Source organism: Salmo salar, chromosome ssa12 (assembly GCF_905237065.1).
Source record: "Salmo salar chromosome ssa12, Ssal_v3.1, whole genome shotgun sequence".
Taxonomy (NCBI): Eukaryota; Metazoa; Chordata; class Actinopteri; order Salmoniformes; family Salmonidae; genus Salmo; species Salmo salar.
The window spans coordinates 46,426,252-46,442,449 of NC_059453.1; the positions used below are offsets into that span (position 1 = coordinate 46,426,252).

General features: G+C 42.2%; 1 protein-coding gene across 1 annotated transcript in view; it reads left to right on the forward strand.

Annotated features, from left to right (window-relative positions):
* LOC106565271 (potassium voltage-gated channel subfamily KQT member 2) overlaps positions 1-16,198 on the forward strand; it is a 108,991-nt gene that overhangs the window by 37,154 nt on the left and 55,639 nt on the right. Inside the window, exons 2-4 of the mRNA XM_014132186.2 lie at positions 9,718-9,808; positions 10,862-10,988; positions 15,277-15,452. Coding sequence (XP_013987661.1) covers positions 9,718-9,808; positions 10,862-10,988; positions 15,277-15,452 — 394 coding nt within the window. The remainder of the gene's footprint in view (positions 1-9,717; positions 9,809-10,861; positions 10,989-15,276; positions 15,453-16,198) is intronic.

Here is a 16,198-nt window from a genome sequence, read left to right on the forward strand (position 1 = left end):
TGCTGCCAGTTGAGGAACCCTGGTATATATACTGTACACCTAATGCATCTTGATACTACAGCACTTTCCAACACAAACCTTTCCAAAACAAATCTATCGTACAACTAGCCTTCGATTCAATGTACAGAGTGCTTTGTTGTTTCATGAATCCTCCCCATGTTAGTCTTTGACCATCAGATTACACAGTTCACTACCACGTTCTCCATTTCCACCTTCCGGCTTATGCTACAACAACCTCACAGCACCAAACCTAGCCAATTGATCGCTCCAGCGAGCAACGCTCCCTCGGAGTTCAAAGTGGGCCTCCATTTTAAACCGGGCTGTGTTTGACATGTACAAAAAGACTTCAGACAGAAACGTTGGCGGTGGCACCAATTAGCTCGGTGTCCTCAAATCCAATCAAAGGCTTCCCCGGAGTTGCTGTGCTAAGATGGGAGCACAAACCTTCAACCTGACACGACGCTCGTATTCCCTGATGGAGAGAGCTTTTCCGTGAACTCATTTGCATGGCACATTGCGGCGGAGAAGTGCTCGGCTTTACTGAGGGGACTCAGCCAGGAGCTTGTGGCTATAGCTGCAGTAATTGATTGCTGCTTCACCAGTCACCTGCTTAACCACAGACAGTGTCGCAGGGAGAAATTGATGTCAGGGATGACTAAAAACAAACACACCTATGCTCGATCTATTATTTATATATTTCTTTATTCCATTACTTGACTTTTAGATTTGTGTGAATTCTTGGATACTACTGCACTGTTGGAGCTAGGAACACAAGCGTTTCACGATACCCGTAATAACATCTGCTAAATATGTGTATGTGACCAATACAATTTAATTTGATACACGCACACATGCGAATACACGCGTATTTGTGCCAACATATTTGTGCACAGACACACACAAACGCATTCATGGACGGAAGACACAAAGACACACACACATACACACAAACCAAAGTGAGACATCACTGCAGGGCTACCCTGCTGAGGGAGTGATGGATTTTCAGCTGTCTGTTATTTGTTTGGTGCATTGAGTTGAAATATTGTTTTTGGTCCCCCGAGCTGCTAGCTGGAGGACTGGAACTGGAGCACTGTGGGGGCTTGTTTGGAGTACACTCACTCTCTTTTTCTCTCTCTTTCTCCCCTTGCCCCCCCTCTTCCCTCGGGGCTGGCAGGGATGGAGTGGTGCAGGTCTGAAACAGGCCAGGCTTTTCCTCTGGCTCCTGATCCTTGTACTCTCTGTGCTACTGCTGTTGCTGCTACGGTACTGATTCTGTTGCTGCTGCTGAGTGGGCTGTATTTCTTCCAGCCTGTCTGGCAGCATCTGTCTGAGCCCGAGGCGAGATGGCGTGACTGCTTACTTTAGCTCACCCCACCGACACTGTGAGGGAGAAAGAACAGCTTTCTACTACTTCAGAAACGGCCAGAGGAAATGGTTTATCAATGACCAGAGCCTGGTGAAAGATAACAGAGAGGGGAGATAGAGAGGGAGAAAAAAACGAGGGAGAGAGAGAGAGAAAGAGGGAGACTATTCTCTAGGACCCTGACTAATACATTAAGGCAGAGATAAGCGATACAAAAGAAAAAGCCCCATCAGTTAAAACCCTGTTGGTCATCCTTTACAGAGGAGCATGCCCAGACATGAAACAGAGCATGGCCTATAGAGCTTTAGGCTATATTCCTATTATCTCCCTCCAGCTAAACTTGCAACAAGCTAAGGCTTTTAAATGCTTGAAGGGGAGTGAACGAGTGTGCACTTCTGGAGAATGGTAGAGCCACAGTATCTCTTTTTCAGGGGAGACATGAATTGGTCTGACTGGTCATGAAAAAATTTGGAAAGGATCTGTTTATCAATGACAGCAGTGCACCGATCCGTTATCTTTAGATTTTATTAGCGTAATTGCACTTAGCATCCAGCATCTGTTCCAAGTTATTTGATGTTTCACATCCAAGCCTCTATCTTCTTGGTTGTGATCCATACAGTAGACAGTGATTTCAAAGACAAATGTAAGATTCTTAATAGGCACCAAAGGGAAGAAAACAGACTGAAACATGGAATCGAAACTACCTGAACTTGCGCAATAAGACGCTTGTTTCCATTTTACAGTGCAAAACGGTTTGTTACGGTGTGCCCAAATGAATACGACCAGGAAAAGGGGACCACCTTGGTGTACTCAGTGCACTCCAATCAAAACCGGGTCGAGGACATACAATCTGCTGTTTCCTGTGTCCAGTGCCCTCAGGTCAACTGATGTCATCTGTTCAGAATCAATGGGCTAAAATTAGAGGAGATATCTCTTCTCATCTGGTGTCATTTAATACACTGTTCACCATGTCTGTTTTCAGTTGCACTTCTATCTGAAATGACCCACACCAAAATGCTCACTGTAAACTGATCCACTACATGGTTCTAATATGCAAATCCCAAAACAAGTGTCTTTCTAAAGATCAAGTAATTACTATCTTCGATTTTTAAATGTATTGTAGCGAACAGTTACATTGCACCACCCTTTGTGGGTCTTGAACGCAGATCTCCTAGCCTGCAGGCATTTTGATTCAGTTGAAATGTTGCTACATATAAACATAACACATAATACGCATTACAAGCCATTGTAAACGTTCATACAGTCTTATAAAAAGTTGAAAGGCTTACTTGTACAGGTTTTAACTAGTGTTGTAACTTTTTGTTTTCTCCTCTAGTCGTCCTTGACACAGCACTGCTCATCCAATGATTCATCAGTTTATTTTTCAAATGGTGTCACGGTAAACACACTGACGTGGGATTTTTTTATCGACATACCCGACAACTGTTTCCGAGTAGTCGAGTGAACTATTGGGAGGCCTAATGAATCATCTTGCTAGCTAGAGCACTGGCTGTACTATATGGTTACATCCTAATTTGCACGCTATTCCCTATATAGTTCAGTATAAAGCTGGGAATAGGATGCCTTTTGGGACTCTCCCTCTGTCATGGTGACGAGCAAGTATCCATTTACCCTGGTTTGTAATGTTTTGCGTCACACGTCGATGTGCCAAGGCAAGCATTGTCAGTCATAATAGACACTTCCTAGCAGATGTCTCGCTCAATGTCCTTGAAGGATATGACATTTTGCAATGAAGTCAAACAACTTACAATAAGTGCATTGACTGATACCGACCAGAAGATAAAACAACCACATATCACTGCAGCTACAGTGCCTTGCAAAAGTATTGGCGTTTTTCCTATTTTGTTGCATTACAACCTGTAATTTTTATTTGGATTTCATATAATAGACATACACAAAATAGTCCAAATTGATGAAGTTAAATGAAAAAATTGACTTTTTTCCCAAAATTATTAAAAAAATAAAAAACGGAAAAGTGGTGCGTGCATTTGTATTCACCCCCTTTGCTATGAAGCCCCTAAATAAGATCTGCTGCAAACAATTACCTTCAGAAGTCACATAATTAGTTAGATTGCACACAGGCGGACTTTATTTAAGTGTCACATGATCTCAGTATATATGCACCTGTTCTAAAAGGCCCCAGAGTCTGCAACACCACTAAGCAAGAGGCACCACCAAGCAAGTGGCACCATGATGACCAAGGAGCTCTCCAAACAGGTCAGGGACAAAGTTGTGGAGAAGTACAGATCAGGGATGGGTTATAAATAAAATATCAGAATCTTTGAACATCACACAGAGCACCATTAAATCCATTATTAAAAAATGGAAAGAATATGGCACCACAACAAACCTGCCAAGAGAGGGCCTGAAGGTGCTGCAAAGCTCCACAGTGGAGATTGGAGTATCTGTTCATACGACCACTTTAAGCCATACACTCCACAGAGCTGGGCTTTACAGAAGTGTCCAGAAAAAAATAAGCAAAGATGTTTGGTGTTCGCCAAAAGGCATGTGGGAGACTCCCCTAACATATGGAAGAAGGTACTCTGGTCAGATGAGGCTAAAATGTAGCTTTTTGGCCATCAACAAAAACGCTATGTCTGGGGCAAACCCAACACCTCTCATTACCCCGAGAACACCATCTGTTCCCAGGTACTGGGAAACTGGTCAGAATTGAAGGAATGATGGATGGTGCTAAATACAGGAACATTTTTGTGGGAAACCTGTTTCAGTCTTCCAGAGATTTGAGTCTGGGACAGAGGTTCACCCTCCAGCAGGACAATGACCCTAAGCATACTGCTAAAGCAACACTCGATTGGTTTAAGGGGAAACATTTAAATGTCTTGGAATGGCCTAGTCAAAGCCCAGACCTCAATCCAATTGAGAATCTGTGGTATGACTTAAAGATTGCTGTACATCAGCGGAACCCATCCAACTTGAAGGAGCTGGAGCAGGATTGCCTTGAAGAATGGGCAAAAATCCCAGCGGCTAGATGTGCCAAGCTTATAGAGACATACCCCAAGAGACTTGCAGCTGTAATTGCTGCAAAAGGTGGCTCTACGAAGTATTGACTCAAGTTTTCTGTTTTTTAGTCTTACTTCTTTGTTTGTTTCACAATAAAAAATATATTGCAACTTCAAAGTGGTAGGCATGTTGTGTAAATCAAATTATACAAATCCCCCAAAAGTCAATTTTAATTCCAGGTTGTAAGACAACAAATTAGGAGAAATGCCAAGAGGGGTGAATACTTTCGCAAGCCACTATATCTGCCAAAGCAGTGTTAACGAGTAATGGGAAAGACAATTGCAAGTGTTATGGGGTGGGGGCCTCTATTTTGGATCCATTTTGGTTTAATATGTGGTTTATGTAAAGCTTAGATCTGCAAAAGGTGAAGGCACCACTGGTCGCCCTAGGCGCATTTATTGTTTTTGTTTTGTTGACTAAACGGAGCTGAGGAGCGCAGCGTGGTAAGAAAAATGTGCAGTACATATTCTGCTGTACTATCGCAAGTGTAATGACGTCTGAGGGGGAAAAGAACAATGTTTGTTGTTTGCAGTAAGTTCTTTGTTGTAATATCCCAGAACAGACGTGTACATTTCACGATTAAGGATTCCAGCTATAAAGTGATAAACATTGATGTTGATCCTATCACTTAAAAAAAATGACTGTTAGACATTCACTGCAAAATCAGACGTGTTGGACATTCTTAGATGAGAAACAGCAAAGTGGTTTAATATTGAGATGAGTGCACATCCCACACCATCTGTTCACAGCTTCATGCCATGAATGGGATAGCCCATTTTAAAATACTTAAATTAGTAGCTGCATATCTTTGCCATTAATTTGGGATTTACTTGGATCTACACAACAGATGGTGTGGGCTCGGTGTCGTCTTGACATTTAACCACTTTTAAGGTCTGAAAACATCAGACAAACTTTGATTTTGGAGTGAACTATCACTTTGACTCAATTTTATTTATGTATTTTTACCAGAAAGTTCTGGAAATACCAATACTCTTCAATATTTTTCTTATTTTATTTCCTTTGCCTTTTTCAGTTTAGCTTCCTCTCCTCAAATTTCCTCGTCTCCCCCTTGCCCCAACCTCGACCTTAGCATCACTGTCTACTATAACACCCACTACTCACCATTTAAATCTATTTCACAAAAGAGTGAAAAATGACATATCTGTCAATATATTGACTTTTCCCCTCCTCCCCAGCTCTGATCTATAGGACTCAAACCCTCTTGGGTTCCTAACCATCTACTGTCAGACTAATCTCTTGCATCTCCTACAATAGCTCATATGTCTCTTCATGGCTCATCCATGCCTCGTCCATTACTGTCCTGGTTAGTGATTACTGTCTTATTTCACTGTAGCCCTGCTCAATATGCCTTAACCAACCAGGTTGTTCCACCTCCTACATATGCGATGACATCACCTGGTTTAAACATCTCTAGAGACTATATCTCTCTCATCATCATCCAATGTACTCACATCCTACCTTACCTTTGTCTGTACACTATGCCTTGAATCTATGCTATCGTGCCCAGAAACCTGCTCCTTTTACTCTCTGTTCCGAACGTGCTAGATGGCCAGTTAGTATAGCCTTTAGCCATACACTTATCCTACTTCTCCTCTGTTCCTCTGAGGATGTGGAGGTTAATCCAGGTCCTGCAGTGCCTAGCTCCACTCCCACTCCCCAGGTGCTCTCATTTGTTGACTTCTGTAACCGTAAAATCCTTGGTTTCATGCATGTTAACATTAGAAGCCTACTCCCTAGGTTTGATTTACTCACTGCTTTAGCACACTCTGCCAACCCAGATGTGTTAGCCGTGTCTGAATCCTGGCTTAGGAAAACCACCAAAAACCCTGAAATCTCCATTGCTAACTATAACATTTTCCGCCAAGATAGAACTGCCAAAGGGGGCGGTGTTGCAATCTACTGCAAAGATAGCCTGCAGAGATCTGTATTACTATCCAAGTCTGTACCCAAACAATTCAAGCTTCTACTTCTAAAAATTCACCTTTCCAGAAACAAGTCTCTCACTGTTGCCGCTTGCTATAGACCTCCCTCTGCCCCCAGCTGTGCCCTTGATACCATATGTGAATTGATTGCCCCCCATCTATCTTCTGAGCTCGTGCTACTAGGTGACCTAAACTGGGACATGCTTAACACTCCGGACATCATACAATCTAAGCTTGATGCCCTCAATCTCACACAAATTATCAATGAACCTACCAGGTAAAACCCCAAATCCGTCAACATGGGCACCCTCATAGATGTCATCCTAACTAACTGGCCCTCCAAATACACCTCTGCTGTTTTCTCAGTGATCACTGCCTCATCTCCAGCATCTGTAAGGGGTGTGCGACCAAACGACCACCCCTCATCACTGTCATACGCTCCCTAAAACACTTCTTTGAGCAGGCCTTTCTAATCAACCTGGGGTATCCTGGAATGACATTGTCCTCATCCCGTCACTAGATGATGTCTGGCTATTCTTTTAAAAGTGCCTTCCTCACCATCTTAAATAAGCATGCCCCACTCCAAAAAATGTAGAACTAGGAATAGATATAGTCCTTGGTTCACTCGAGATCTGTCTGCCCTTGACCAGCACAAAAACATCCTGTGGCGTTCTGCATAAGCATCGAATAGCCCCCGTGATATGCAACTTTTCAGAGAAGTTAGGAACAAATATACACAGGCAGTTAGAAAAGTTAAGGCTAGCTTTTTCAAACAGAAATTTGCATCCTGTAGTACTAACTCAAAAAAGTTTGGGGACACTGTAAAGTCCGAATAAGAGCACCTCCTCCCAGCTGCCCACTGCTCTGAGGCTAGGAAACACTGTTACCACCGATAAATCCACTATAATTGAGAATTTCAATAACCATTTCTCTACGGCTGGCCATGCTTTCCACCTGGCTACCCCTACCCCGGTCAACTGCCCGGCAACCTCCACAGCAACCCTGCCAATGCCCCCCACCATTTCTCCTTCACCCAAATCTAGATAGCTGATGTTCTGAAAGAGCTGCAAAATCTGGACCCATACAAATCAGCCGGGCTAGACAATCTGGACCCTCTCTTTCTAAAATTCTCTGCCGAAATTGTTGCAACCCCTATTCTTAGGCTGTTCAACCTCTCTTTCGCATCATCTGAGATTCCCAAAGATTGGAAAGCTGCCGCAGTCATCCCCCTCTTCAAAGGGGGTGACACTCTGGACCCAAACTGCTACAGACCTATATCTATCCTACCCTGTCTTTTAAGGTCTTCGAAAGCCAAGTTAACAAACAGATTACCGACCATTTCGAATCCCACCGTACCTTCTCCACTATGCAATCTGGTTTCAGAGCTGGTCATGGGTGCACCTCAGCCACGCTCAAGGTCCTAAACGACATCATAACCGTCATTGATAAGAGACATTACTGTGCAGCCATAGTTATCGACCTGGCCAAGGCTTTCGACTCTGTCAATCACCACATTCTTATTGGCAGACTCGACAGCCTTGGTTTCTCAAATGATTGCCTCGCCTGGTTTACCAACTACTTCTCCGATAGAGTTCAGTGTGTCAAATCGGAGGGCCTGTTGTCCGGACCTCTGGCAGTCTCTATGGGTGTGCCACAGGGTTCAATTCTCGGGCCGACTCTCTTCTCTGTATACATCAATGATGTTGCTCTTGCTGCTGGTGATTCTCTGATCCACCTCTACGCAGATAACACCATTCTGTATACTTCTGGCCCCTCTTTGGACACTGTGTTAACTAACCTCCAGACGAGCTTCAATGCCATACAACTCTCCTTCCGTGGCCTCCAACTGCTCTTAAACGCAAGTAAAACTAAATGCATGCTATTCAATCGATCACTGCCCGCACATGCTCGCCCGTCCAGCATTACTGGCTCTGACTTAGAATACGTGGACAACTACAAATACCTGGGTGTCTGGTTAGACTGTAAGCTCTCCTTCCAGACTCACATTTAGCATCTCCAATCCAAAATTAAATCTAGAATCGGCTTCCTATATCGCAACAAAGCATCCTTCACTCATGCTGCCAAACATACCCTCGTAAAACTGACCATCCTACCGATCCTCGTGTGGCTCAGCCTCCGTGTGGCTCAGTTGGTAGAGCATGGTGTTTGCAACGCCAGGGTTGTGGGTTCAATTCCCACGGGGGACCAGTATGGGAAAAAAATGTATGAAATGTATGCATTCACTACTGTAAGTTGCTCTGGATAAGAGTGTCTACTAAATGACTAAAATGTAAATGTAACCTATAAAATAGCCTCCAACACTCTACTCAACAAACTGGATGCAGTCTATCACTTCGTCACCAAAGCCCCATACACTACCCACCATTGCGACCTGTACGCTCTCGTTGGTTGGCCCTCGCTTCATACTCGTCGCCAAACCCACTGGCTACAGGTTATCTACAAGTCTCTGCTAGGTAAAGCCCTGCCTTATCTCAGCTCACTGGTTACCATAGTAGCACGCGCTCCAGCAGGTATATCTCACTGGTCACCCCCAAAGCTAATTCCTCCTTTGGTCGTCTTTCCTTCCAGTTCTCTGCTGCCAATGACTGGAACGAACTGCAAAAATCTCTGAAGCTGGAGACTCATATCTCCCTCACTAGCTTTAAGCACCAGCTGTCAGAGCAGCTCACAGGTCACTGCACCTGTACATAGCCCATCTGTAAACAGCCCATCTATCTACCTACCTCATCCTCATAATGTATTTATTTATCTTGCTCCTTTGCACCCCAGTATCTCTACTTGCACATTCATCTACTGCACATTTACCATTCCAGTGTTTAATTGCTATATTGTAATTACTTCGCCACCATGGCCTATTTATTGCCTTAACTTACCTCATTTGCACTCACTGTATATAGACGTTTTGTTTTCTTTTGTTCTACTGTATTATTGACTGTATGTTTTGTTTATTCCATGTGTAACTCTGTTGTTCTATGTGTCGAATTGCTATGCTTTATCTTGGCCAGGTCGCAGTTGCAAATGAGAACTTGTTCTCAACTAGCCTACCTGGTCAAATAAAGGTGAAATATTTTTTTTTAATGGCTTGGGAGAGTGATACAGTGAAGCTCAGCAATTCCATATTAATCAATTGAATTGGTTAAGCCTCTGAAACCCCATCAGATCTCTCATTGTGTGAAATTGGTATTACTTGCAGGTTTATTGACTTGCCTGTGGTATATACAGGCAAGTGGTACTTATAGTTATTACCGGTGGAGACAGAAGACTATTTGTAATTGAAGTGTATATTGATTGGATTGGACATGGCACAGATTGACCTTAATATGCTTTCTCTTATCTTGTTATCCACAGTTTTCTGCTGGTCTTCTCCTGTCTGGTCCTCTCTGTGTTTTCCACCATTAAGGAGTATGAGAAGAGCTCTGAAGATGCCTTGTATATACTGGTAGGCACTTTGTCTCCCACTTACTGTACAGTTCATGAAATGTATAAGTAACACTGATATATATGGGGCATACAACCATCTCAGCTCTGCAGAGACAGATTAGATTAGATCACTGATTCTGGTATTGCCAGTATGTGGCTTGTTTCTGGTCACAGGTTCAGGAATGGCTGAAAAATTACATTTACCTAAAATGAACCCTACAAATAGCACTGTTGGGAGATTTGGAAAGACATAGTCAAATCAATCAACAATATAATACTTTCAGTAAAAATATTAATCTTTAACTTTAAAAACTGTGGATACTATGTGATTAGAAAGGTTAAGAATATATGTGAAACAGCAAAGTTGAAAAATATATGACACATGGAAATCAAAAGAAGGCGGTTTATGGAGATGGGTGGGATGGACTGAGAGTAGCTGATGTGTGGGGTTTAAAAGCTCATATTGTATAATAGTAATGAAAAAAACATGATCGATCATTTATACTGCCCTCAAACTCAACTCTGGACCTTGATGCCAGTTCCACTGCATTTTTTCATTGTTACCCTGTAATCAGGGACTGATTTAGACCTGGGACACCAGGTGGGTGCAATTAATTATCATCTAGAACAGAAAACCAGCAGGCTCTAGACCTCGTAGGGTAAGAGTTGAGTACCCCTGCTGTACAGTATGTGTTTGGGTACTGTCTATCCAAATGTGATGCATGTCAAGTAACTATATTCTTGCCATGTAACTACTGCGAAGAAAAGAAAGAGAAGTAACATGTATGTAAAATGTAGAATGCACATGTAACAACAACAAAAAACACACCAGAAACACAGACACATGGGGTGAATGGCATGTATTAGCTGTTCATTAGATCACCTATTCATACTGAGTAGCTTATTGTTTACCTCAATGTTGGCTATATGCGCACATGTAATATATTATATGGATCCACTTGCAAAATAACTTTGACAACCTTCAAAATAAAAGCATATATTAAAGCATTATCATAATAGTTAATATGCATGAGCAACTCTGTGATAACAGGAAGCCTTTGTCTTTAAACAGGAAATAGTCACCATCGTAGTGTTTGGTGTGGAGTACATAGTGAGGATATGGGCTGCCGGATGCTGCTGCAGATACAGAGGATGGAGTGGCCGTCTGAAATTTGCCCGCAAGCCCTTCTGTGTGATCGGTGAGTTTGACCGCAACCACCCCTGCCTGTTCTGTGTCGTCAGTGAGATAAAACTGTCTGCTAGCGGTCACTTAACCCTTCACACTCGTGGGAATTGGTCTATAGGGTTAGGGCTAAATTTAAATGTTTCTTACAGAGAAATATAAAATGCATATACATTAGCATGGTAGCAATTAAAAAGGGAACAGTTTGGAGAATATGGGAAAATTATTAGACCAAAGTTGAGGAGACAGCAGTACACCTGACACAAGACTGAATCCAAACATTACACTGTTGATTTGATATGCATTTTACATTTACTGTACTTTTAGCTGCATTTGTTGATAAAGAAATCTGAAAATACTCTAGATACATTCAGTAACATAAGAATATTCCTGGAAAATGTGGGGTAGGTGCAACATAAGACAACAAAAATTACAAGAGTTTGAATGAGAGGACTAACGAGTGTCTACAAGTGGCCACACACCTCTCCAAAGTGTGCAAAGTTCCTAAGTCATTTCAAATAACTTTTATGCCCATCACCTCATGATAATGCACGGCCCTATGTCACAAGGATCTGTACACAATTCCAGGAAGATGAAATTGTCCCAGTTTTTCCATGACACTGCATACTCACCAGACATGTTACCCATTGAGCATGTTTGGAATGCTCTGCATCGACCTGTACGGCAGCCTGTTCCAGTTCCCGGCAATATCCAGCAACTTCGCACAGCCATTGAAGGAGTGGGACAAAATTCCACAGGCCACAATCAACAGCCTGATCAACTCTATGCGAAGGAGATGTATCGCACTGCATGAGGCAAATGGTGGTAACACCAGATAGTGACTGGTTTTCTGATCCACGACCCTACCTTTTTAGGTACAGTTGAAGTCGGAAGTTTACATACACTTAGGTTGGAGTCATTAAAACTTGTTTTTCAACCAATCCACAAATTTCTTGTTAACAAACTATAGTTTTGCTAAGTCGGTTAGTACATCTACTTTGTGCATGACACAAGTAATTTTTCCAACAATTGTTTACAGACAGATTATTTCACTTATAATTCACTGTATCACAATTCCAGTGGGTCAGAAGTTTACATACACTGAGTTGACTCTGCCTTTAAACAGCTTGGAAAATTCCAGAAAATGATGTCATGGCTTTAGAAGCTTCTGATAAATTATGTAAATTAGCCTAAGTCAATTGGAGGTGTGCCTGTGGATGTATTTCAAGGCCTACTTTCAAACTCAGTGCCTCTTTGCTTGACATCATGGGAAAATCAAAAGAAATCAGCCAAGACCTCAGACCTCTGGTTCATCCTTGGGAGCAATTTCCAAACGCCTGAAGGTATCACGTTCATCTGTACAAACAATAGCACGCAAGTATAAACACCATGGGACCACGCAGCCGTCATACCGCTCAGGAAGGAGACCCGTTCTGTCTCCTAGAGATGAACGTACTTTGGTGTGAAAAGTGCAAATCAAGTGCAAATCAATCCCAGAACAACAGCAAAGGACCTTGTGAAGGAACCTGGAGGAATCTGGAGGAAACAGGTACAAAAGTATCTATATCCACAGTAAAACGAGTCCTATATCGACATAACCTGAAAGGCCGTTCAGCAAGTAAGAAGTCACTGCTCCAAAACCCCCATAAAAAAGCCAGACTACGGTTTGCAACTGCACATGGGGACAAAGATCGTACTTTTTGGAGAAATGTCCTCTGGTCTGATGAAACAAAAATAGAACTGTTTGGCCATAATGACCATCGTTATATTTGGAGGAAAAAGGGGGAGGCTTGCAAGCTGAAGAACACCATCCCAAGCACGGAGGTGGCAGCATCATGTTGTGGGTGTGCTTTGCTGCAGGAGGGACTGGTGCACTTCACAAAATAGATGGCATTATGAGGGAGGAAAATTATGTGGATTTATTGACGCAACATCTCAAGACATCAGTCAGGAAGTTAAAGCTTGGTCGCAAATGGGTCTTCCAAATGGACAATGACCCTAAGCATACTTCCAAAGTTGTGGCAAAATGGCTTAAGGGCAGAACTGAAAAAGCGTGTGTGAGCAAGAAAACCTCCAAACCTGACACAGTTACACCAGCTCTGTCAGGAGAAATGGGCCAAAATTCACCCAACTTATTGTGGGAAGCTTGTGGAAGGCTACCCAAAGCGTTTGACCCAAGTTAAACAATTTAAAACCAATGCTACCAAATACTAATTGAGTGTCTGTAAACTTCTGACCCACTGGGAATGTGATGAAAGAAATAAAAGCTGAAATTAATCCTTCTCTCTACTATTATTCTGACATTTCACATTATCATTATTAAAGTGGTGATCCTAACTGACCTAAGAGAGGGAATTTTTACTAAGATTAAATGTCAGGAATTGTGAAAAACTGAGTTTAAATGTATTTGGCTAAGGTGTATGTGAACTTCCGACTTCCGATCAACAGATGCATATCTGTATTCACAGTCATGTGAAATCCATAGGTTAGGGCCTAATTAATTCATTTTATTTGACTGATTTCCTTATATGAACTGTAAGTCTTTGAAATTGTTGCATGTTGCGTTTATATTTTTGTTCAGTGTATATGGTGCTTTTTTGAGATCTCCTAGTTGTGCCGTTGAGGAACTGAAGCGAGCACATTAAGTTGTTTTGTTTGGAACACAACCCTGAATCCCCGCCATCACAGAATTACTGTTTACACAATGCAAAACTTTACCATTATCAATCGCAATCTTGGTCAGGTGGGCATCATTTGAAAGCTTGTTCTGTTGCCAACATGACTAGCAAAGTTATAAAATACAATCTCACAGTGTTAGGTTTTCAGAAGGCAATTCAGAGAAACAGATCGTAATTAATTTTGTTTTTAGTGCTTTCAGTTGCGTGTGCCGTGGCAAGTTTTCTTCACAATAGACAAACAGGCTCGTTCTTTTCCTGACAACCAATGGTATGTCGTCTTGTAACTGTACATCAAACATAGTGATCATAAAAGTTGACACTGTATATGAGATGAGCTTTATGATATGGAAATGTGAAGTGTACATTTGGACTCGTAGGTGTTTGGCTTGCTTGTATGACATCAAAACAGTATTTATTATAATCCCTTAATGTCTCATCTTTCAAAATACATTGGGTCCTCTTAATTTACAGCATTTTCCTTCACTCTGACAACAAAACATTTGCAAAAGTTTACCAATTAGCAGGAGGGTTGGGGCAACATTTTGTCGCGTGCGGTGCTCATGTTCAGAACGGCTATCAGTCAAAACCCATACAGTGCTGTGAAGCGCAGTCTGAGCTCTGACGTCAACCGACTCCGGGATGCTGGCCTTCTAGGCAGAGTTGCAAAGAAAAAGCCATATCTCAGACTGGCCAATAAAAATAAAATATTAAGATGGGGGAAAAGAACACAGACACTGGACAGAGGCCCTCTGCCTAGAAGGCCAGCGTCCCATAGTCGCCTCTTCACTGTTGTCGTTGAGACTGGTGTTTTGCGGGTACTATTTAATGAAGCTGCCAGTTGAGGACTTGTGAGGCGTCTGTTTCTCAAACTAGACACTCAAATGTATTTGTCCTCTTGCTCAGTTGTGCACCGGGGCCTCCCACTCATCCCACTCCAGTTTGTGCTGTTCTGTGAAGGGAGTAGTACACAGTGTTGTACGAGATCTTCAGTTTCTTGGCAATTTCTCACATGGAATAGCCTTCATTTCTCAGAACAAGAATATACTGATGAGTTTCAGAAGAAAGTGCTTTGTTTCTGGCCATTTTGAGCCTGTCATCGAACCCACAAATGCTGATACTCAACTAGTCTAAAGGCCAGTTTTATTGCTTCTTTAATCAGTACAACAGTTTTCAGCTGTGCTAACATAATTGCAAATGGGTTTTCTAATGATCAATTAGCCTTTTAAAATGATGAACTTGGATTAGCTAACACAAAGTGCCATTGGAACACAGGAGTGAACGTTGCTGAAAATGGGCCTCTGTATGCCTATGTAGATATTCCATAAGAAATCTGCCGTTTCCAGCTACAATAGTCATTTACAACATGAACAATGTCTACATTGTATTTCTAATCAATTTGATGTTGTTTTAATGGACAAAATATTTGCTTTTCTTTCAAAACATGGACATTTCTAAGTGACCCCAAACTTTTGAAGGGGTGTCTTTATTTATGTATGTATGTATGTATGTATGTATGTATGTATGTATGTATGTATGTATGTATGTATGTATGTATGTATGTATGTATGTATGTATGTATGTATACAGAATATGCACACAAATAAAAATTAAATGTCTCTTTCCCAGACGTCATGGTGCTGATTGCGTCCATCTCTGTGCTGGCGGCTGGAACCCAGGGAAATGTCTTTGCTACTTCTGCCATCAGGAGTTTGAGGTTCCTGCAGATCTTGCGCATGATCCGGATGGACCGCCGCGGAGGCACCTGGAAACTCCTGGGATCTGTTGTTTACGCTCACAGCAAGGTAATAAATGACTGGGTGGGTGCTTGTGTGTGTGCGTACACGTGTATCTATGTGTGCACGTGTGTGAGATTTGATTCATTGAACTGATGCATGTACCTCACCACTCCAATCTAGCTCTTTGCCCGCATTGCAGCATGTTTCTATAAATCCAATATCTGGACTTGAGCTTCCACAGACAAGTCAAGTCAACTGATACCACATGTCAAGTGTATTTATCCAAGTTCATTGATCACACTGCCATATGACTGTCCCCTCCCCCTAACCAGATTGATTGACAGGCTGCTCAAACAAATAATAACTTCTAGAAACGTTACGGCTCTCAGATTGTTCTACTACACCCGTAGCACAGAAAACAGCACACTCATCATCGAGCTCTCCACGAGCCATGCTGTGACCAATCCCATACCCACTATGACTAAATGTACCCTCCAATTTGTCAAAAGCTCGTGAAGCTTAGGTTTGTATTCCAAATTGCATCTTATTCCATATGTAGTGCACTATTTTTGTCCAGGACCCAAATGGCTTTGGTAAAAATTAGTACACCATATAGAGAATAGGGTACCATTCGGGACACACACTTGGTCTGATAAATGGAGCACTCTCAATTGGGAATTAAGAGTGTCTCCCTCTCCCAGTCCCAGAGATGCATAGCAGCAGAATCTCCATAGAGAGCCAGAGAGAAAGAGCAGAGGGCGGTGATGTGCAGAGAACCTAAAGGGATCTTCTGTTAGAGGAGTGTCAGGGCA